The sequence below is a fragment of the Micrasema longulum genome, unplaced genomic scaffold, assembly GCF_059751315.1.
Source record: "Micrasema longulum isolate JH-2025_06_02 unplaced genomic scaffold, ASM5975131v1 h1tg000926l, whole genome shotgun sequence".
NCBI lineage: Eukaryota > Metazoa > Arthropoda > Insecta > Trichoptera > Brachycentridae > Micrasema > Micrasema longulum.
In genome coordinates, this window is record NW_028278117.1 from 530,149 (window position 1) to 555,568 (window position 25,420).

Genomic DNA, 25,420 nt, shown 5'->3' on the forward strand with positions numbered 1-25,420 from the left:
TTTTACTGTCCTCAGCTTCAAGTTATTTCCTGCGTATGAGATAAGAATTTACTAACCGTTTTCTGGGTTTTGTCTTTAATAAAAGTACAAGTAACTTTAAAAGCTTTGATAATTATTTATTAATAATTTGTTACGTGTTGTTATTAAACATTTGTACAATTTCCTATATTGGCGGACAAAAAAAAAACATTTCAACTAATAAAACAATACTGTTACAGAGAGAAAGATCATCTTTGAGAAGGGCATATGAAAGTCTAGAAGATTTACAGAGCTTATGACCTGTCATTGGTCATTTAAGTGGCCATTTTAAACACCGTGTTGCATTCACCATTCTGCCAATATTTCAACATCCATATTTTCTCAACTCTTCCATCGGTTGATTTTTGTGAAGTAAAATAACTAAAACCTTTATTGGTAAAGGTGACGTAAATATGATGCAATTATTTCACTTACATACATGTTTCATATTCGAAATTGTATATCCTATTTTCATTTGGAATCTACAAAAAATGTTTAAATAATAAAATGATGATTTTTCGGACACAAGATCGTTGTTCGATTCCTAATTTCCTAAATAGTTCTTTTCGTTAATAACTGAAAAGTTTTCAGGGATTGTCTTGCGGGCGTTCAATCTCAACCTCATCAATAAAGGCTAAATGTACCTCTTTAATTTCCCAAAAATCAATTAATGGAAGATGTAATATGGCAATGCCTGTAAATTCTTTTTAGTTTTTTTATTATTTATTTATTAAAATACACGGCACGTGATGCTTTTTACCTTACAAAAAAATGTTCTATAGAAAATAAACATTTTAATTTTAAAGTAAACGATTTAAATATATTTAATAGTTGATAAATACATATATAATACAACAGATTCGTATAAATAACAAAATGCAAAAACATATTTTTAAAAACTAATTAAAGCTGTGAATATAGAATTTAAAGAAATCAAAAAGAAAATGAAAAGAACATGCATAAGTAGATTGAGTTTTTTTTTTAATTTTAACTAATTTACGTAATAAAAAACAGTATACACGTTATTTACATTATATTAAAAGTATACAAAAGTAAAGATAAAAATAACGATATCATAATAAATATAAATTACCGTTCATGATATTTGAAATGATTAAATACTGATTGAATATCAGCTAGGTGAGAGTAGTTATTCCGAGTACATGAAGTTGATTCATAAATCAGTTAGTTTAATCAATAATGTTTTCTGTATTTTTAGGCCTCGGTGTGGGACTATTTAAGCCGAAACACTTAACTTTTCTTTTAATTGACATGAAAGTTGTTTACGTTGAATTCTCGGAAGGGTTAATTTAGATTACGTGTACGTCCTAACTTGCCAGATATGAGTTACAGCGGCCGCAAACGCAAGGCTGCCAATAGGATAGATGCCAGTTATTCTCTATGGTATACCAATTTAAGTATCTTACAACTCCCTATAATAATCTAGGCTTATCTATTCTAAGTGAGCTACCATCAAACATAAATTTACTTACCTCTCTCGATGCTCACCCTTTATAAAATATAAAGTTATATGCTATTTTTATTTTGTTTAAAATTTTTACGGCTATTAAATTAGTGGAAATATATTAACAATATATTTTTTATATATCCACTGTAAATTTTTAATACATAATGCAAAAGAAAAGAGCTAACATAATTATTGTATGTGTGCGACGTTTGTATTCATGTGTGTGTGTGAAAGAGGGTGCGTGTGTGTGGGTGCGAAAGTATTGTAAAATATATAATTCAAGAATCGTGCCCTTATATTGAAAAGTAAGAGAGCTTCGTAAGAAGTTCGATTATTAAAAAATAAGTAAATATTTTAAACCTTCTTTTGGAACATTAAAAAAAATATTTAAGTTAATAAATTTTAAATTCGTATTCTAATACCCGTATGCAGAGACAAAACTTAAGGTAAGGAAAGTACATTCTAATTTCAAATGCAGAGAATAACCCGAAGATGAAAACAATAGAATGTACTTTCCTCACCTTAAGGTTTGTCTCTGCATACGGGTATTAGAAGGATGGTAAATTTCAAAAACCAATTCTTAAAAGAAAGGCTTTTTTTTATTTGATAGATACATATTGAATTAGTAATGTACAACAAGTTCCTTATAATTCGGTATGTAACCACAAAATGCAGTGAATATAAGGTAAAGTTAACAATAAACACGGTAGGTATGACAATACGCTGACGTTGGCGTTGGTTCAAAATGAACATACAAAAACATGTAATGCATGCACATGCACCCACAATATATACAAATAAAAATAACATACATTTGATGTAAATTATTCGAATGATAAAAATCATATGGCTCTACGTTAACTTGATTCAAGCTATACAAACCAATCAGCTTGCATTTTCATCTTCGGGCCGACGCGACGAGCAATGGGCATTTTCCACGCATCTACTCTAGGTCTTAAACAATACCTCCACGGTACTGGCTGTCTGGCTCTGGCTCCGATGGACTGCACCTGGAAACTGACAAATTGCCCCTTAAAATGCCATCAGACAACTTGGGAACCTGCTCTTTGAGTTTCAGCGATGTCTGCGTCATCCGCAACTCTACTTGGCTCTGAACTTGCAATATTTTTTTATCTGTTTGGCATATCGATTCCAAGTCATATTAGTATCTTGAATCTTAACAATATAAATCTAAACACTTACATTCTTCAACACTCCATGTAATTTTGTTCGTATTACAAAAATCTTTAGCCAGACATTTGTCTTCAATACAGAATACCTTGCTTTCTTTCCTTAAAGGAATCAGAAGGTTGAAAGCTGTTTTAATCGCTTAAAAAATTGTTTAAAAAAATTGCCTAAATTAATATCGGTTCCTAATATTTTTAAAGACTTTGTCACTATTTTTACTGAACTTTCTGGCAAACCGTTACTTTGCGGATGCTTTGCGGGCATTCACAAATATTCATGATGCGTTCAAATAATAAAATGACGATTTTATTGGACGAATTAAACTAATTTTTTTTAATATAAATTTTATGTCGATCATGTCGCAAATCGGGTCCGAAACCTCTTGCGTTACAAGCAAACGAACTGACCATTTAACCAGAGACAGACAATAAACAGTACGTTAAAATGTGACAAATAATTAAAAAACCTTGTAGTTGAAATACCAGCACAGTAAAAAGTGCCAGCGTAATTATGCATAGTACATATATGTACATGCCGCGGTAGAAAATACTTTGTATGTTTCCACTATTAAACCAAGTAATTTACTTGTTATCTTCTACTTATATTTCACTGTTTGCAATGCGAGATTCTCGGATTAAGAACGTTATTTTCGTCGCACAAACGGAACTTTTCTCCGTTCCCTTATTTGAACTACGTTTGTTGAAATTCCACTTTTAATTTAAATTACGGAAGTTCTTTCAGTCTTATAAGCTTACAAATGTATTTTACAGTAGTATTTTAAACAAATAATGCTGACGTATCACAACAGGGATGAAGAACATTTAAGAGAAGGTAATATAGAAGTCTAGGCATCTACAGGGCTTATGACCTGTCAATGGCTGGTTTAAGTGGCCACTTTACACACTGTGTAACATTCGCCGTTCTGCCTATATTTTAACATCTATATTTATTCAATTCTTTTATTTGTTGAAGTTTGTGAAGTTAAAGAGCTGAAACCTTTATTTATGCGGGTGAGATTCATATAATTGAATTATTTCACCTACATACTAGGCAACTCCTGAAAATGTTATTTTTTCAATTTCCATACTTCTTCATGGACCAGGTAATTTATAGGTAATATTTTGAATTTGTCCATAAATTACCCATAATTGTTTGTTGATAAATTACCTGGTCCATGAAGAAGTGTAGAAATTGAAAAAATAACATTTTCAGGCGTTGCCTAGTATGTAGGTGAAATAATTCAATTAGATGAATCTCACCCGCATAAATAAAGGTTTCAGCTCTTTAACTTCACAAACATCAACAGATAAAAGAATTGAAGGAATATAGATGTTCAAATATAGGCAGAATGGTGAATGTTACACAGTGTGTAAAGTGGCCACTTAAACCAGCCATTGACAGGTCATAAGCCCTGTAGATACCTAGACTTCTATATTACCTTCTCTTAAATGTTCTTCATCTCTGTTGTAATATGTTAATATAAACAGCTCCCCAGGGAGTTGAATCCAGTCCTTGTCTACAAAAATTTGGACAAATTCAAAATATTGTTAAATAATACTGAGTCACGCAAACCCAAACATTGTATTTTCTTATACTGTTGTTCCTATGCTACATCATTGAAATTTGTAAATACATAACTTGTTTTCAGCCGATATTACTCATATCGTATCCTGGCCTCAATAAAAGGAAAAAAACAACAAATTTTGGTGTATACTGAACATACATAATACTGTCTCTTGTGTTTTTTTTCTTTATCTCATTTCTCCTTATGGTGCAACTTTTTTTTTAAGGTTTTATATCAGCTTCTAAAACATAAAAACATTTATAAATTTAAAAAAATATAATGTAGTACTTACTGTAATTTGGCCTTCTGGCCTTTTGTGGTAGAATATAATACAAATTCAAATTTTAAAAAAAAATGAAAATTAGTATTTTCTACCTAAAAAGCTTATTCTTAAAATAATACATATTAATAATTCTCTTATCGATCTCATTGTAAACGCTCATAATAGGCGAAAGAAAAAGAAACATATTTTTTAAAGATATTAAACAAAAATCCATTTATAATGTGCGACATCTATCTTCATTAAATGAGTAGATAATAATACACTCAAATATCCTTTTTTTAATGAATTATGATTCGCAGATGCCTTAAAAATCTAGTACTCTTTAAAAAAATACGTGTTTAGTAAATTTGCTGAAACCGTGATAATTCACTAATGTAAATTGAAATCTTTGCTGTAAAAATTTCAATATTTTGAATATATTTTAATGTGTTAGTCAAATTTTTAGACGTGTTTTTTGAATGGATATATTATATTTCAACAAAATAAAGAATAACATTTTCATTTCTTAAATGCATTTTATCATATTGTTTTTTGTTTCTTTCCGATTCCAATCATATTTTTTAAACATAATATATTCAAGTCTTTGTTTGAAATAAAACTATTCCCTAGTTTTTATAACTTCTCGTTACATTTAATTAAAAAATATTTTGGCAAATATTAATAATATTTTTGAAAACAACCAACGGTTTCCAAAATAATGGGTCAGTCAGAACTATTATTTAAATTATTGCTTTGCAATAAATATTTGGTTTTCAATAAAAGAAATTAGCAAGGAAAGGTTCATCCTCCAATTTTTAAAAAAGATTGTCATTTTTTTTAGTATTCATGCGTATAATTGAATAATATAATTTTTTCTTATACTATATTTTGTGATATTTAACACCTATTAAATTTAACTTTTAACAAGTTATTCATTTACAACCCACAAAGTCAATTTCAGGCTCCGGATTTATTTATTAAATAATAATTAAAACCAAATTGTTTTGCAACCATTGTTTTGTCCTGCCGACTCTTTGTAAAAGCTTATTATTTTAATATTTCACTCTCCGGATACACTTAACAGGAATAATACTTTAAATATAAATTATACAAAGGGGAAAATTCATTTTAATGTATTCCGAAAAGCTTTATTTATTTTATGGTAAGAAGTGCTTCATGAATTTTTAACATTCTTTTATTTTCGCTTAGTTGTCCTTTTTCATCAAAATAAGGTATGAACTATATATGTTTGTATTATTAAAAGTAGGTACCTGTCCATATTTTTATTTAACTTTTTGTACATAATGTTATTTGTACATTGGCGGGCTTATTACCAAATGGCAATTTCTTCCAACCAACCGAGGGAGGGCGTATTTACATATTTAGCGTATTAGGTGGTTCACTTTACACATCTTCGTTCAACTGCGCCTGTAAAGCACTTGTCTTTCAGTGAGAACGTTTTTTTTTTTTTCAATAACAATTAACGTCTTTTAGAAAAACACGTAATCCTAATTACGTAAAATTTAGTAAACAAGAATTTTTCAAATATAAATTTATTTCAACAGACAGGGAAAACGTTTTTGAGAAGGGAATATGGAAGTCTAGGCATTTACAGGGCTTATGACCTGTCATTGGCTGGTTTAAGTGACTACTTTACACACTGTGTAACATTCACCATTCTGCCCATGTTTGAACTTAGTTTTAAATCTAGTGTTGTGAGTGTGGGAAACTCTTTTTTTATATTCCGGATCAACAAAGTGATTTACAATCAGTTTGTAGTCATAAAGTTGTTTTACCGGCAGGAAATTACGGAATTTAAAATATACACTTTTAAGTAGCCACTTTAAACACTGTGTAACATTCACCATTCTGCCCATGTTTGAACATCCACATTTCCCCAACTCTTCCATCTGTTGACTTTTGTGAAGTAAAAGAACCGAAACCTTTATCACGTGGGTGAGATTCATCCGGCTGAACCAAATATCTACTAGGCAACGCCTGAAAACAATTTTCCAATTAATATACTTCTTTTTTTACCAGGTAGTAATTCAACAATGTTTGAGTATGTCCAAATGCTTGCAGACTGGCTGGTTGTTCATATTTAAATTTATTTCAACAGAGAAGGAAAACGTTTTCCGTATGTATTCATTTGTGATAGTGTATATAATTTTTATTATCTGTTTAATTTTCAAAAGCTTATGATGAACAGATATTTATATAAATGACCCATTTCTGTTAGCTGAAATTGGTCACATTTCTAAAGAATCTCCGAATAAAGATAATCATTTCTGAAATGGCAGATAGCTGCGTAAAAGAGTGCCGGTCATGACGCTAACTTATTTACTGTAAACTTGGTTTTAGAATTACGAATTACGAATTTGGTTTAAGGAAATGATAAAACATCCTGATTTCCAAGGTTGAAGAGCAGGCATTTCTTAGTATTCACATTTTTCTCCCTGCATTTTGAATCGAATTTAATTAGCATTTTCTAAAATGTAAATAAGTAAAAAAATAATTTTACTACCAAATTAAAAAAGTTAATTATAATTATATTATAATTATTAATTATATAATAAATAAATTAAAACAACATATGGTTTTTAAATTTAACAACGAATTTTATTTCATGAATTCATTTATTTGGGATTTTTATAGCTAATTAGCTAAATATGCAAATACATACAAAACAAGTAGAAATATAATAACAATACCAAAGCCAATGAAATAAATCCACTGTTAATCTAATAATACATAATATATAAGAAAGGATTTATAAAATTGTATGTGTGCGACATTTGTATTCATGTATGTGTATATGAATGTGTTCGAATGAGTGTGTGAGGGTTTGTATATGTCGGTGCATAAATAAAAAAAGTCATTTAAAACGTGTACAGGAGAGAACTAGGTAAGAGGTTTGACAATAAAAATAAATAGTTTACACCTACTTTTGAAAGTTATGGTATGTTTTAATTGTATTTTTAAAAAGTGTAGTAATTAAATTAATCATTTTGATTTAAAATTTAATTGGTACATATTGAATGAATAATGTGCAACGAGTCCCATATAACACAGAAGTTCACAAGATGCAGTGCATACGATATATTGTCAACAATAACCAAGTTAAATATGACTATACGCGTGAGTTGGTGCAAAATAAACATACGTTTTATGTGCACCTACATTATATATGAATAGAAATAAAATTCAACAATGTTTGATTATGTCCAAATGCTTGCAGACTGGCTTGATTTCCTCCCTAGGGAGTTGTTCATATTTAAATTTATTTCAACAGAGAGGGAAAAATTTTTGAGAAGGGAATATGGAAGTCTAGGCATTTACAGGGCTTATGACCTGTCATTGGCTGGTTTAAGTGGCCACTTTACACACTGTGTAACATTCACCATTCTGCCCAAGTTTGAACATCCACATTTCCTCAACTCTTCCATCTGTTGACTGTTGTGAAGTAAAAAATGTCATTTAAAACGTGTACAGGAGGGAACAAGGTAAGAGGTTTGACAATAAAAAAAATAAAAATAAATAGTTTACACCTACTTTTGAAAGTAATGGTATGTTTTGATTGTATTTTTAAAAAGTGTAGTAATTAAATTAAGCATTTTGATTTAAAATTTAATTGGTACATATTGAATGAATAATATTGAATGAATAATATTGATAAAAATTTGAATGATAAAAATCAGGTGTCACAAACAGTTGGCCCGCAGTACGGGAATCCATAATTATTCGCCGATCCGACTACTGCTCCAGTTCCGGGTTCCGGGTTTCAAATCTGCAGGGCACAGCGCTCAACGATCTTCGAGGCTTGGAGTGGATCCGGGCCAAGGTGACGGTTTGACTTTTTGCAAATAATACGCAGAGTAGAAGAACTGAACTATTTTTTTATGAACAAAAGTTGCACAGGTAATATCAATACATTGAAATTATAATGAAAATAAAACTTTGTTATTAGTGTTACACAATTTTTATTATTTTTAAAAAATACTACTACAGTTTCGGGAGAGCACTCTTCCCATTGACGGGTGATATAAAACTCGTGTAACACTAATGACAAAGTTTTATTTTTATTTTCAAGATAATTTATAATGAAGTGTTACGAAGTGAATGCCGATTCAATTAACAATATCAATACATTTGAACCGTGTCACTGTCGGTCACGGCGCAAACCAAAAAAGTGAACGATTCAAAAGTTTTTTTTTACACAATATCGGAGACCACATATAAAATCGAGAAATACATAAATCTGGAAAAATTTTAATGAGGTTTACAAAATTCGGTCTCCGGCCAACTATTGAAGTAAAAAAAACTTACCTTTATTAAAGGGCTGACTCAGAGCACTGGATTTACTTTACGAAAGCTACAAAAATTAATTAGTGTAAAATCGGGTAGGTGAAATATCCAGAGTTTTTAATTTTTTTTAGTAAGAACTTATCAGGTCTAACCGAATAGCGCAAATCCCAGGTAAATACCTCAAATGTGGAATTCGATACGGTCGTTCAAAGTCGATATATTTGAATCAGGTAAATTTGGTACGGCTCATTTAAAACGTATAAAAAATTCAAGGTTAGGGCGAAAATTGAAAGTTATTCCGAAAATTCTGAAATCAATTCCATTCTAAATTAATAAATGAATAAATCAACAACTTATAGGAGCTTGCGTCGGACTCTTGGATACCAATATTAAATTTAAATATCATGTATGAAATAACAAATATACTTCATAAAATATCGTTAAATAAAAAAAGTATTTCGATTCTTATTGGATTACATGTCCTTAATTAATTAATTTAAAACGGGTATAAAATAAATATTGATTGGGGTCCGATACAATAATTGTTAATAATTTAAAGAAATATGTTTGTTTATAGGTATGCATATTATATATAAGCAGGTAATTATTCCTATTTTGAAATAGAGCAATCTCTTAATCTGTCTTCATTGGAGATATGTAGAACTGATATGGACCTTATATGCATTTTCAAAATACTAATGCTTTAAGTGATGTCCCATCTTTGTTTCCATCAAATTTTTATTTTTTATGTTCCCAACCGTGTCATCAGAAGTCAAAATCTGCTATTTATAAAATCTTCTAAGAGCAACTTTGGTTTTTATGCCCCAATGTCCAGAATGTGTAGATTAGTCAATTCATCACACGACTTGGATTTTTTTGGGATAGATCTTCCGGCTTTTCGTATTTAATTGTAATTTAATGTCTTATATTTCACTTAAAGATTCTTCTCATCGTTTCTTTGAATCCCTTAAAATAAATATGTGTAAATTTATGTTTTTCCTTTATTTTTTTAATGTTATTACTATTTTATTTTATTTTTACATCTGAGCATGTTTTCCATTCTTTATTTCAATTCTTAATTTTTAATAACGCTTACAAATTTTCTTCATTTTTTATATTATTTCTATTTGTAAATACTCACTACAAACTACAAACTTTAAAATATCTTTTTTTCACTTAAATTTTAATTTTTAAACAACTTTCATTTATGTTTTTCTTTTTCCTTCTCTTTTTTATACTTTCATAATTAACCTTAAATATAATTGCTTTATAATATGGAAACTTCACTGGTCCATTAGAATTAAGTCCAATTGTGTAAAATATTAAACTTTGTAACTGTACTGTATGTTTCTTAAATAAAAGAAAAAAAATAATAAAAATCTCTTCGCAACTAAACAGTGTGGGATGAAGTTTGATTGGCATGGTTTAGCTCAAAGTTTTAGGTCTTTCGTTTTTTTTAATATATTGTATACAATTATTGATTTGCCCTTGTTTGTCTTTGCTTAATAGTTTTATGTTCTTTTTGTTCAGTTTCTTGCATTCATGTTTATTCATTTAACTATTGTTATTGGCTTAGGCCGTATATATAATAAATAAATAAATATACATTACATAAACATAAACATACCTTAAAACTGATTATTTATTTATTTATTAAGGAAATCATACTGTCTTTTTATAAATACAAGGTATAAAAGAAGAATTAAAAAAAGTAAGACCAATTACAGATTTCACATTAGTTTATTATAAATGAAGGAGAAGAGGGGAAAAATAATGAAATTCTAAAAAAAATATAAATATTAAATAAAAAGTATATAAAAGGAGAAGACATTGTAAAGCTCCAACTCTACTTTCCTCCCCTCTCTCTCTCTCTGCTTCCATAAACATGTATATTTCTTAGTAAAAATTTACAAATAACAATAATTAATTAGATGTAGGTAGTAGACGTACATATGAAAAAGTAAAAATTAATTATCTACAAATAAAGTTACAATTGTTAATTATTAACTCATTTTGGTCGATTTTATGGCTTGACATATTTTTGCGTAACACCATTCATATTATGTATTGACTGAATGAGACTTTTGTCCTATTTGACAAGTTTCGGTACAATTCCAAAATTATATGTACATTTCGTATATTATTTATCAAAGGAAAAATAAAACTTTACCATTTATTTCGTAGGCTTTCAAGCATAAAAATAAAGCTTGAAAATATCACAGAAATAGTATTTTTCCTTTTTACTCGTTTATATATTAAACTACAGCTTTTCTGGAAAATTTCAGGGGCCAGGTGTTTTTTGGTCGACAGGAAAAAATATGGGTTAAAAACTGCCAATTTCCTTTAACTTATTGCATATTTTATGAATGAAAATGTACCTTATACCAAGGGTGGCCAACCAGATCAGAGCCGAGGTCTACATGTAATTCTTTAATGCGATTTTCGTGCGATCGACCAATCATAATTTCTCTAACCGTACGCAGTGGTGCATAGGGCACTACATTAGAACTCCAATTGCAGCGTATCCAAGTCAATTTTGACATACTGCAGTATAAAATCAAATGAATTACATAGAATTTGCCAAGATTCGAGCCTCGAACCCCAAAGTAGTCGAAAATACTTACCAAGAATACTGGTGGTATTTCACATTCAGGACCTACTGTTTTTTCAAATATTCAAAACATTTCGTGCTATGCGTGCAATAAAACTTATCATCATGAGCATTCCCTTTTCCTTCGCCATATGTTGCGTAGATAGGGCGCTGCATTGGAACACCAAATGTAGCGTTTTTCAATTACCTGTTACATGAACTAGATAACTAAAATATCTTGAAGGTCTTCGTCTTTTTACAACCTTTTTTTTTCTATACGCTGTCGCGATCGACAAGCGTACTATGATCGACCAGTCGAACGCGATCGACCGGTTGGACATTCCTACCTAATATAATACTACAGAAAAAAACATAAAATATTGCTTATTAAGATTTTTTTTTCAATTATTTAAATAGGTCCGTTGTTGTGAAAATTATCTCAAGGGCATACACAATGCGTATTTAAACACGTCTTGCAGCTACAGAGCGCTAATATTACGATATAATTTAATAACATATACGAGCTAGATTACGTGCTGTAACGCATGGACAGCATAAAAATCTAACCCCTAGCATTAACGTTAATAACTTTTAACTGTTTTAATATTTTTGTCGTTTACAAACGGGAACTACATTACATGTCCTGCAGCTACAAAGCGCATGGACGGAATAAAATCTAACTTTGAAATTTGGTAATGTATTCAAAATAATAAACCTTTATTGGATTTTAATTCTATTATTTAGATTATTTTTAAAAATGTACAAGAGGGTATATTGTGACGCGTTTCGTCTTGTTAGGACATTTTCAAACCAACTTAAATATTTACAAAGTTTTCTTATATATACTAATAATAATTGCTGTTTAATGGTTGTATAGAAATCTTCAATCATTCAGTGTTTTATTTTGGATATTAGCAAATTTAATATGGAATTCTACCAATTGTCTGCATACGAAATAAATTAAATCTAACCTCTGTTTGCATTATTTAAAAACGGGATTATTAGTACAATATTTTAATTTCTCCAAATGTTTGTAGACAATAGACTTTTATTCGTTTTTTTTTAATAGTGTAAACGTTACATCACATGTATACAATTGGAGTTCTAGATTCCATTCATAAAATATAAGTATGAAATAGTTTGACAGTTGACATTTATACACAGAAGCCAAATAACCAATTTGTTTTATCAAAATAAAAAATATATTAGGTCTTGACATAAATTAAAGAGGTTTTTTGTATTTTAAATAAGCAAAGTACAGTAAAAATTTAAACTATTCATACAGGTCGCAAGCCGTTTGAATGCCTTGATTTACATTTACCTCATAACGTAATTTTTTTTACTTGCATTAAGAATCAACTGAGCTGATTGATTATTTTTTTTAAATATCATACAAAAAGAAGTCTAGGAGAATTAAGTCCGTTTAGTGTGTTTAACTTATTTGTCTGAGGTTCTAACTTAATTCCTTATCATCTGAATTGAAATAGGTTACGGTCTCCTGGCTGATGTTCGAACCCAACTACCCATAAACTTGATTCTCGTTTTCTAATATTCGTTGAAAATGACCCCAAAACTAAAATATTTCTATAAATCGTATGAAAGCAAATACTTTTTTCGAAAAAGTCAAACATTGTAATAAAACTAAATGGTTCGAGACGTTTAAAAATTGGAAAATTGTTTTCAGGCGTTGCCTAGTATGTGGAAATAGTTCAGTCAAATGAATCTCTTCACACGAATAAAGGTTTCAGCTCTTTTACTTCACTAAAATCAACAAATGGAAGAATTTAAGAAAAATGTAAATTCAAACATAGACAAAATGGTGAATGTTACACAGTGTGTCAAGTGGCCACGTAAACCAGCCAATGACAGGTCATGAGCCCTGTAAATGCCTATACTTCCAAATTCCCATCTTTAAGGTATTCTTCATCTCTGTTGTAATTTGTTAATCTGAATAAATATTCGCACATATACGAGTGCTGACGATATTTTATATGCTTACCGGTTTCGAGATGAACTTGTCCCTTTGTCAGGACCCTTTTAACACTAACACGCAAATCCCACTTTAACCTAAAAACATATAAACCAACTTGCTGATAAGACACGTGCAATGAGTTACTATCACCAAAGTCCATTGATTAAAATAAACTAATACAATTTTGAAGCTGTATATTAGAATTTGCGTATTTGTGTAATTAGCGTCCTGACGAAGATGCAAATAATATTGGCTTACATTAAATAATATTTTAATTCTGCTATTTTTAACTGCTTTTACATTTATGATCCCCTTGAACTACCGTTTTCTGTCTAACCACTTAAAAAACTGCCGTTCAAAACGTTAGAAAATTAAATAACCTTTACTTTTTGTTATTTTGAAAAGCTTATTCTCTCAGGAGGTTTTATCTCCTTGCCTTATTTTAGTATTTATTTTAATGTTACTCTTCAATCAACACTCATAAAGTGGTAAAGACACCAAAGTTATGAATATGTTATCTGTCTCCACAAAACGGAAGTAATGTCATAAGGCCAGATTACCAGAGTTTCTTAATCTTAAGAGATTTATGAATTAATTTGTGTTATTTAGAATACTAGCATAATATTTCAAATGCATTCTGAGTTCAAAGGAAGTTTTGATTAAGACTAGTATTTGACAATTTGAAATGCTCATAACAGCACAAAACAAAAATTAAGGAACATTTTTTTATTTTAAATTATTGTTAAACAAGACGGTGTCCAATTAAGTACTAACTTTTGACTTTTTGTATTTTGAACCAATTAACAGCCTTATTAACTAGCCCTTGTTGATTCCTATATTAGGTTAGAAACTTAACTCTGAAATTGTTCTTTTGTAAATAAAATTTGTAGTATATTGTTCAACACCTTTACATTTTTGTCATTTACCCAGACAGAGGGATTAAAATTATTTTGATTTGTTTTAAATCTTAAAGTACGAAGAATATTACTGCTAAAGGCAAAATCATCCAGCCACGAAGAAACGAGAAAGAGATTTGAAAGAAATGAAAAACGTGTTTTATTATTTATATTTACATTTTATTTTTAATAAGCGTATTATTTACCTAGTCTCATCTAATTGGTGTGGCAGATTCCGAAAATTTTTTCATCGTCTTTAATTTTTTCGTTTTTAAAAAAATTATTACCGTAGTATTATGGTGATAAGCCTGTCTTTCTTTTATCAGACTATTAGTGCCATAAATTATTCTTGTATAATTTTATTCATCGCTGATTTATTCGTTTGAATTTTGGAATTTTTGCTTAATTCAAATAAAAATAATTCTGAATATTTCCATTGAATTCTGAAATCGTGATAATTTATTCAAATTAATAATCAGTCAACATTTTCACGAAATTGCTATGACTTTTTAGGCTATGACCGTATCAAGCCACAATAATTAACATAAGGGTAAAAGGCAAAAAAAAAAAAACAGTAGGTATCCTAAAATATTTATTTTTTTTGATGTAGCGATGTAAATAAAAGAGAGAGGTCCATTAAAAAAATGTGTATCAATTATTAAAAAACAAATTTTTGGAAATTATTTCTTTAAAATAATTTCATCTTAATAATATAATCCTTCACCCTCATGGCACTCATTTAAACAAACAGCGGTATTCCTTATGATGACTCGCCACGTGGTCTCTCTAATGGCTAGCATTTTGTGTCGGATCTTTTTTTTCAATGCACCAGTAACTCAATCATAAATAACTATCCACGTGCTTAGAAGCGTGACAACGCGTACAAATTATTTTAAAAAAAATAAATTTTAGTAATCGTTCAATTGTATCGACTTTTTTTTCGGTGTTAATCAGGTGCCCAGCAAATCAACTATTCAGCATACGATTTTATTTACGAATATTCTTAGAACAGACAACCCGACAAAAATTCATTCTGAGATTTTTTTGTTTTATTGCAGACTAGCTTTTAACCGCTTTTAGATTTTCTCACGTGTTATTAGATATAAATTAGTTAGTTAATTAGTTTTGTCGTTAAACAATGAAAATTTTCCTGATGAAAAAGGATATATTATTTTGGGATAAAAAGTGGATGTATCAATTTCTGGCCCTCAACTAACGCGCTGTAAAAAAAACAGCTATCTGTTGGTCTTTGACGACGCAGCATCGTCAATCTGTTTTAATATTAATTCGTTTTTCACTTAAAATTAATTGATTTTTTTAAACCAAAAGTACTTACTGACACTTGTTAGCTTTTCGGCTATCTTTTAACAAAAAATCACGTCAATTGATGGCTCTGTTGTGACGTGAAAGGAAAAAAAACAAACAAACAAACCCACTTTGGCATTGATAATATTTTTATATATTTTTATTTATTAATACATTTTATAAAAGGTACATGTTTTTTAAAAATTCTATCCAGATCTACTTTTATACATCTACTGAATGTAATCACTGTAACTCTCCAAAAAAGAGACTAACTCTTGTGCTTGGAGAGTGACTTACACTGTTGTAGTTGTATATTTATAAGGGTTTATATAATTTTTAATATATGAGTACATGAGAAAAAAAAAACATTCATACTTATTAAAATTTAATGTTATTTTTACACGTGTTCAAAAAAATTCGTTAGATTTACTTTAAATTTATCAAGTAATACATTATTTTTAATAGTTTTTAGTTTATTAAGGATGTTATTACATTTTTCAATTTATTTTAATTATTAACTCACCAGCGGCTTTGCACGTGAAGTAGTAGGGAGAAATTATTTTGGCAATTAATTAGTTGTGTCGTTTATCAATAAGAGTTTTTGTTTATCAATAAAAAATTTCCCAGTGAAATCAAACATTTTATCGGAATTGAAAGTAGTTTGGATTTCCAAGTATCGCTATGAAAAAAATACGATGATTTGCGTTAGTCTATGGCAACGTGACATCGTTATTTTGTTCACAAATCCAAAATCCTACTACAAAACTAAAACGAAAAGTAAACCAATAAAGCAAATAAATTATAGTAATTTCACTAATAAATTACAAATTGATTGTTTTTGTCATCCCACTTTACCGCTTTATCATTTTCAAATAATTTTGTAAATTGTTACCATATTTCATAATTTTTTTAGTGTATTTTATTTATTTTCGGGGTGTTAGTTGTTTATTTTACTTCCTATCTTTCAGGCAATCATTGTGCAAAAAATCAAGTAGATCGGTTACTCAGTCGAGGCCCAAAGAACACATAAACAAACTTTCGCAATTATAATGTTATGTAAAGAAGTAAAGATTAAAAGTATAATGGGTAATAAAATTATTAAGTACACACTTTAAACAACTTTAACTTAACCTAGCCTAACCATATTATTATACCGAGTGGGATGATTTCAATCGGCCTCCATGTTGTAATTTTGAAAAGTAGAATTTAATCTACTAAGAAAATACATAAAGCTTTCTCGAGTAATTTGTTAATATTTTATGATCAAACATAACATTTTGATACAAATTAAGTGAAAATCATATTTTCAACGTCAGTCGTGGGCGTGAGGTTTTCAATAAAAAATATGTAAATCATGATTTCAACCTTTCATAAAACAATGTTAAAATATTAATATTTATTATTGTTAACTGATCATATTTTGACAGTCTAATTGTTTTTTCATAAGGTTGTTTTTTTTCAAGGTTTGGTAGTACCTAAAGCTATTTTATTCTGCAAAAAATAAATACAGTCAATTTTAATACTTAATAAACTCTGTTTACGTATGTGCAATATTTTTTTTTCATATAAACTATTCTAATGTGCGTTCTTGTATGTTTAGGACCTTGATTGACCAACTGTCACTAACACATTAACAGATTTAAGTTTGTAAGTGAAAATTCTTAATGGAAGTTTATTGTAATTTATCATAAAAATAAAAAGCAAGTGAAACCTTAATCCAAAAATTTGGAAAATTCAGTAACCGGTTTCATCGCTTTCGTGACATCTTTAAAACTGGTATTTTTACTTAAAAAAATCTATGTATTTATACAAAACAGAGGTAAGGATAGATAATAAATTGGATGAGGGTAAATTCAATTAAAATCTTTTGGTCTTAAGGATTATTAATAACGTGTTTCAGGTTAACTAATGAGTTGATATAATAATATTTCTCATGAGTTTAAGTATTGAATATGTATTATTTTTAACTGTCTCATTTTTCGTGAGTTTAATTTCTGTCAATAATGATTTCTGAAAAACCAAGGGTACAGGTCAATTTCACACTATGTCATTTTATTACAGAGCTGCTCCTTTGGTGACGTGGGGTGTTATTAAGGACGCTGTCCTATTATGTAGGATTGGATGTTCATATTACGTGGGGTAAATAAGGTTGGTTGATTGGTTGGTCGATAGATTGGTTGATAGGTCTTAACTGGGATGATGCCAGTTTTGAATAGCTTGATGCCAGGTTTTCGTCTTGAATACAGTGATGCTAGGAATAAAGCGAATTTATGTGTGAATTTATGTGAATTAAGGTGGTGATGGTTTTAGTTCTTCCGATTGGACTTGTTTCTTCCATTTTACTAACAAACTAATGAACTAACATACTCTTTCGCTGTCAGAATGGAGAAAATTAGTTTGAGTGTGACAGACTACTTGTCTATATATACTTAGGTGAGCTAGGTTGAGGGTGACAGACGACTTGTCGATATGTACGAAGGTTGTGCAAAAGCTCTAGTTTGTAAAAAAAAAAAAAATGTAAATTTAAATAAATATTTTTTTTTAAATACCTCTCGTTAACGTTAAAAAAATATTGTTTTTTTTTAATGTGCGGATCTTCAAAGTGGCCACAAGACCTTTAAAATGAATCGAGGTAAGTAGGTGGGTCTTTTAATGTCATTGCATTACGATATATTGTGACACAAGTAAATACAGTTTTTGCTACCATTTATGTTTGCAATATGGTCATGAAGATGAATGACATATTGCAAAATTTACTAAACATAAAGTCAAAGGGGCAGTGAAAGGAGTATAGTCGAATTCAATTAAAATCGTGATACATTAAATTTAAATTTTTTATAAAGTAACTCGTTTATTGACAAAATAAACATTGCTTTTCTTTTTAAAAGGAATAACCCGCTAAGCTTGTAGAGGCTTGTCAGCGGGTAGAAAAGAGGGGATGTGGAAGAAGGTAATGAAAAATTCACCACAACACCCAGACCAATTAAGGAAAAATTCTTTCATGGATCATTTTCTTGCAACTGGCGGGAATCGAACCCACGACGCCAGTTTCCCAGTCGGCCGTCTAATCAACTGCGCCACGACGCTTTTTTGTATAAGTAAACCCACTAGAAAGGCTCGTGGCCTCTTTTTTTAAATATATTAGTTGCTTTAATTTTTTGCCTTGCTTGTAATGTAGAAGGTTTATATTTACTTCAAAGCGATAGTTATTTATTTGTTTACTTATTTTTTTATTTATATTGAATTTACTTCAATGAAAAACTTTATTTAGTTATTTTATGTAAGGATCGGTGAGATGTTACGGCTGTGACCTGTTTCAAGAGCTTCTTCGCATTTGCTCTAGTGACGAGGAAACCACAGAAAACTCGTCAGGAGAAGGCGGACCGTTGTAATTTGTTAACAGATCTTCCGATCCACTTGAAAAGTGTTCGGCATTTGGTGTCCTGCTATCATTAATACCTTTTATTGCCTTCACTATATCTGTCATGTATAATGTTACCTCTTTTGACAAGTCCTTATGACTAATCACTACATGCACATCGTGTAAATCCTCATTTAGACTTTTGCATCGCGCCTCCAGTTGCATTCTCTGCAGACTAAAAAAGGGGCAATGCATCAATAGATGGGAGACATCTTGGAGAGTAACATCATCGCATGGGCAAGTGCTGATCTCAGATATTTTGAATCTGTGTAAATACCTCATAAATCCGCCATGTCCTGTCAGGATTTGTGTAAGTTCGTATCCTGCACGCTGCAGTTTTCTGAATTCAAAAGCATGGTAAATAGATGGAAAAAACATTTTTGTTACCTTTCCTGTGGGTTCTGCTAAATAGCGCTCATTCCAGAGCTGTAAAGTTATGCTTCTTATTTTTCTCTTAGCAAAACTTATTGGAAGTCAGCAAAGTCAGGAACTGTTTTTTTTAATGTTGCTTCCCGAGCCTTTTCGTCAGCTCTTTCATTGCCAATTATTCCTCAATGTCTTCGAATCCAGCCAATGTTCACATTTTGCGATCGATTTTTTTATATCTGAATATCAGTTCGTATACTCATGACCATTGGGTTCACCGAATTACGATCCGGAATCGCATGAATACGTGATTTACAATCTGTCAAAATCGTTACATGTTTCCATCTATTAGGCGGTTTTTTTTAAACGTAAACTATAGATTCTCTAATAGCGTATATTTCAGCCTGAAATACTAAGCCAAAGTGATCGAGTTTAAACTTCCTGGCAGGCAGTTCTCTTACGCCATCGTAGGGTACAAATGCTGCACCTACTTTGCCATTTTAGAGACTGCCATCAGTGAAGATCCGCAATTCATTCTCTTTCATGTCAGGCAGCGTTTGGTCATTGAATTCATAGTCTATCTGGTATTGCTTTGCAGGATGAGGAAGGGAGAAAAAAAATCCGGTTCCCTGATAAAACCTGTCAGTTGGCAAGTCTTGCAGAGTGAGACTCTTCTTGACCTCATAAGACTCATGGCTCACGGCCTTTAAAATGGTTCCGAGTATGTGGATGAAGTACTTTCACTGTCATTGCAATAGAAATGGATTCTTGTAACTAAATTCAATATGTACTAGTAAATAACACAATTTTTGAAACCATTCGTGTTAACTTTCTAGTCTTGAAGAACAATCTCAAGATTCAGCATTAGACTTATTTTTTAAATGTGAAACTCGCAGCGAAAGGGCCAATAAAAGCATTGTAGTTTAAATCAATGAATATCACGGTTTATTAAATTCCAATTTTACGAAGTTTATTAGCATTTTTTTATTTTATAAAAGTTAAAACGAATGGAAGACTCTTTGATCTTAAAAACAGTTTTAAGTATGTAGAAGTAATGTTTTCAATATATTATAGCACTGATTTATGTACCGTCTGTATGATCAACTGTAAATGTTTATTTGACTTAATTGTCGTTAGGGTTAAAAGGATTAACGACTATGGTAAAACTGTTGTCCACGCCTCCACGCATAATAACCCAATATAAATACGGTTTGAACATAATTAGCATTTTCTCTTGCAGGTCCTGTACACTCGGATCGCTGTAGCTCTGTGGCGCAGTTCCAGGGGTATGGAAAGGGCGGCCCGCGTTCCCCCGGCGACCCCCTGCTTCGCGGCACATTGCATCCGACACTCGTCCTCCGAAGCTGCAGAGACTCAGGTAAGATTTGCACGTAAACCAATCAGAATAAACATTTGAAACCTATTTAAAAAAACTCAAAATAATAGTATAAAAACATAAAATAATACATTTCATTTTGAATTCGAAGAGTATGATTTAAATAATTCAGTCTCAATTAAACGATATTCAACCAACAACAGGGTAACATTTATTTATATCTTGACAAATCCGTACTGATTTAAAAAAAAAAAAATAAGGATTTAATAATCCAGGTAGTATGTTCCGTGGTTGTGTCGCGTATGCACGAATCAAAGGTACGAGGTTCAAACCCCGCTCTAACAAAATTTAACTTAACTGTAATTCTAAAAAAATGAGTCTTTTTACGAGCTGGACCAAAAAATTTATGTGTCTGGGTAAATCATTTAATTTTAAAAATATATAATAATAATAAAATTAAAATGGTTTGACCTTATGAAGGTTTAAAACCATTCGTTGTCTTAAAAAAAAGATTTAATGCAATAATTAGGTCACACAAGGTTTTTCGTACCCAGTGACGCATAAAACACTGAATTTGTAGCTTTATATTATGTTAATAAAATTAATATAAAACCACTCACCGACTTATCTGTCTACCAGTTTCGAGACGTAACCAATCTCTTCGTCAGGACAACAACACTACACCAACATGCAAATACCACTACACACCTTCACCATAGTACTATGATTAATAATATTAAAATGTTGGACCACAAAGTTAATGCTTTGAATATAAATAACTAATGTAGCTTATTTTAGCGTACAAGGCAAGGTGATCAGTCTTTGTGCCAGACCAAGAGATATGTTGCAGTTTAAATACAAAAATGAAATTTTATGCGGATACCAATTTCGACGAAAATGAAAGTTTTAAAACCGTATTTTTCTTTATATACGTCGACTTAATACTTGATATTCTGATTAAAATAATTCTGAACTGCTAACGGTTGATGGATCTCAAAATATTTTTTGCTGTAAAATTAGTTATCTTATGCAAAAGTAAGTCAGTGAAATTATTTTATTTACAAAGCCAATTTAATATTTAAATATTCAACAATTTAATAAGGAAACAAACATAATATAATCACCAGTATTTTCGCAAAACAGAGGCATAAAACTCTCCTTTGTTAAATAACCTTGATATTTTTTAAAATTGTGAAAAAATGTTTTCATAAAACTTACTACTATACAGTTATATTATTTTTTATCTGTTTACTTGTCAATGTCAAATAATACAATGTCCTCTAAATGATTTTGAATAAATTTACATATGAAAAATCAACAGAGTGTATTTCACTCTTTTAAAGTGATATATTTTTTATTGAAAACGTTACATTTCTTGTTTAAGTATACTCAGCTAAACGACAGTCGGTGAAAATATGAACTTCAAATTTAAATAGGTTTTCATCATAATTGTAGGAAATGGATTCTTAGAAACGAATTACTGGTAGGAAAAATGCGCGCGTTACCTACTTCTCAGTAGGGACTTTAATTTTGACCACCGAATGCGCATTGAACGATGTTACGTCTTCTCGGTACTTTTTTATGGTGTAGAAATGTGAAAAATTACCCAAACCACTTAAAAAAAGATCGAGGCCTTTAAAATGTGGTACAACAGGAAGATAATAAAAATCTCCTGGGTGAACAGAGTCGGAAACAATGAAAAGATATAAAAAGGCACTGAAGACCATAAAGAAAAAACTGGAGTACTTTGAGCATGTGATGAGAGGCGAAAAATATAAAAAGTTACCCGTCATTCTACAGGTAACGATTGAAGAAAGACGCAGTGCAGGTAGAAGGCGCATGTCTTGGCTGAAGAACTAACATGACTGGTTCCATTGCAGCACTCAATCCCTGTTCAGGGCAGCTGCCAACGAAGTGAGAATTGCTGCGATGATTTCCAACCTCCATCGGAGAGAGGAAAAATAAGAAAAATATAAAGTTGAAATGCTTATGTTTTTTTTTTATAAATGTCTGGTGTATGCATTAGACCTAATTTTGCAAAACTACAATCTTAAAATGTACGTGTTCATTATTTTCAATTAAAAATTAAGCAATATTTTGAGTTAGTCCAAATTTTTGTAAACAAGGACTGGATTTAACTCACTGGGGAGCTGTTTATATTAACATATTACAACAGAGATGAAGAACATTTAAGAGAAGGTAGGCATCTACAGGGCTACAGGGCTTATGACCTATCAATGGCTGGTTTAAGTGGCTTAAATTAGCCATTGACAGGTCATAAGCCCTGGAATTGCCTAGACTTTTATATGACCTTCTCTTCAATGTTCTTTATCTCTGTTGTAATATGTTAATAAGAATTAAGCTTTATGAGTGCAATAGAAATCGGTTTAGGTTCGTAAATATCCTGAAATTGGAAATCATATGGATATAAGTCTCGTATGTGCGTTTTGCTAACCATGCCTGAGGTTTCGGTTTATATTCCCGGCAAATTCGACGCAAAATGTCTTTTTAATACGTGTTTTTTACCGCAATATTAATTTCACGGTCCGCGGAGAGGGGTCTTTTTAGGCCGAACTTGGTGAGAATGATTTTGCCTTTAAGAAATATTATAGTCGATCGCTGATACGCTCGTATTAGGTTTCAACGCGGTGGGCCTATGGGAATAATTATTACAATTTCTAAACACATTTCATCCTAATCAACAGTAAAAAGTTTGTTTTTTTAATCATTCGATTTGCAATAATTATCAAATGCAGTCGTAAAAATCCTGAACGTAATTTGATTAAATTAAAGTGGTAGTTACCTCGATTTTAGGTTAAGAAAATAGATTTTATTATGAACAAAACTGATAGGAAGACCTTCGGTCAATTTAACAATCTTGGCTGTATGGAAGGAAGGCTTTTACTTTTTTTTCACCTTTGCATAGTAATTGTTTACTCCACTCCAACTTACGTGCTCATGGACAGATAATATATTGTACAAACTTCGTAATGACAAAATGGTTGAATATTTATATTCAATGTTTTAACCGTACCTATAAGCTTTTAGAAAATTATTTTTTTTGCTTTACTGTTTTAATAACTTTAATTTATATCGATGTTTTATACAAAAAGAGCCATAAAAAGGTATTTAATTATTAATTAACCTTCAAAATGTCAGCCAATTCACTTCACCGACAATAGGCTCATTTTAGAATTTGCCTCAGCTTCTTAAAACATTTTAAGAAAATGGAAAAGCTGTTAAAATATGTTACTGTTTCCAAAAAAGTACTCTCTAATAAACGACATAAGAAAAATTTACCCATTCCAATATATGTTAAATATAAAACTATAAAAAATACGACTGTTTTATCCACCCAAAATCCAAGTCTTCCCTATAGCATTTTGAAAGTGTTATAACCCTATATTTTTATTCAAATCCAAATACGTTATATACGTAGCTGAGTTGAACATTTGCACGTAAAAACGCTTTATTTATATTTAAGTTAACATGAAAATATTCATGCGGAAAGATAAAGTCAAACTAAATATACGCATTTGTGATAAGCCATTTTGTTACCAAAAATTTATATTCAATTGACGGCGAAAAGGAATAGGAAAAAATATCATGGATTGTATTCACAAGAGTTTCTACTAAATGAACAAAAAATATGCAACAATGTTTTGATTATCTCTAAATGGTTGGAAGCAGGCTGAATTTTCTTCTTAGAGCGTTATTTAGGTCTAAATTTGTTTCAACAAAAAAAGAAAACAATTTGTGAAGGGAACATTCAGGTATACTAAAAAAAATACATTTAACGTATTTATTGGTGTAAGAAGTATAAAAATTAGAAAAATGTTTTAAGGCGTTGCCTAGTAGGTGAAATGATTCATCCGGATTAATCTCACCCATGTGATAAAGGTTTCATCTCTGCTCTTCTAGAAAAGCCTTCCATTATTAAAAAATATATATTTACAGGAGTAAAGCTTTAAAATGTAATCAAAATATACTTTATAAAATGTACTCCCGAATGGATTTTTCATTATTTTTCTTATCTTAGTTTATAAAGGAATCCTCAATCCGGGCTAAAATACCCCCATAAGCTATTAGCACATTTATCCACCTATATCATCAAGCAGCTTTTATTGTTAGTACATAAGGAAACTTTAATCATAACTTCAATAAAGACATTGGATTAAAAGGACTTCATGTTGAAAATAAAATATTAAAATTAGAAAACTTAGAAATCTTAGAAATTAAAAAAGCGATTCATAATAAGAAAACAATAATTAATAACCAAATAAACAAGATTTCTTTTGGTTCTCTCCTGTCTTACTTCGAAAATAATGATATCAAATTACCACCCCTGTAAGAAAAAACCACTTGATTTATTGGGCCCAGGTGTAGTATTTGGTGAACATGATAGAAATAAAATAAAAAGGAATCAATTTATTAGTTACGTAAACCTTGACAAAGAAGCTTGTTTGCTTTGAAACCGGTCGGTGAAAAATAAAAATTAGTGGTAAAAAACAAAGTTGTTTTATTTATTTTATTTAAAATATATATTTATTCGATATTGTCCTAACTAGACAAAACACGTCATGTCACTCTTGTATTGTATATTTTAAAAAAAAGTAGAATTTAATCCAACAATATTATTTTATTTTGGATACCATACCAATAATAAGCCATTATGTCTATACATTAACATTTGTACTTTTTCAACACATTTTTGCATTTCGCTCTTTTT

At 30.2% G+C, this 25,420-nt stretch overlaps 1 protein-coding gene across 1 annotated transcript in view; it reads left to right on the forward strand.

The window, feature by feature from the left end:
• Positions 1 to 25,420, forward strand: part of LOC148278150 (trissin receptor-like) — a 184,201-nt gene that overhangs the window by 123,789 nt on the left and 34,992 nt on the right. Inside the window, exon 6 of the mRNA XM_088231831.1 lies at positions 20,596 to 20,733. Coding sequence (XP_088087957.1) covers positions 20,596 to 20,733 — 138 coding nt within the window. The remainder of the gene's footprint in view (positions 1 to 20,595; positions 20,734 to 25,420) is intronic.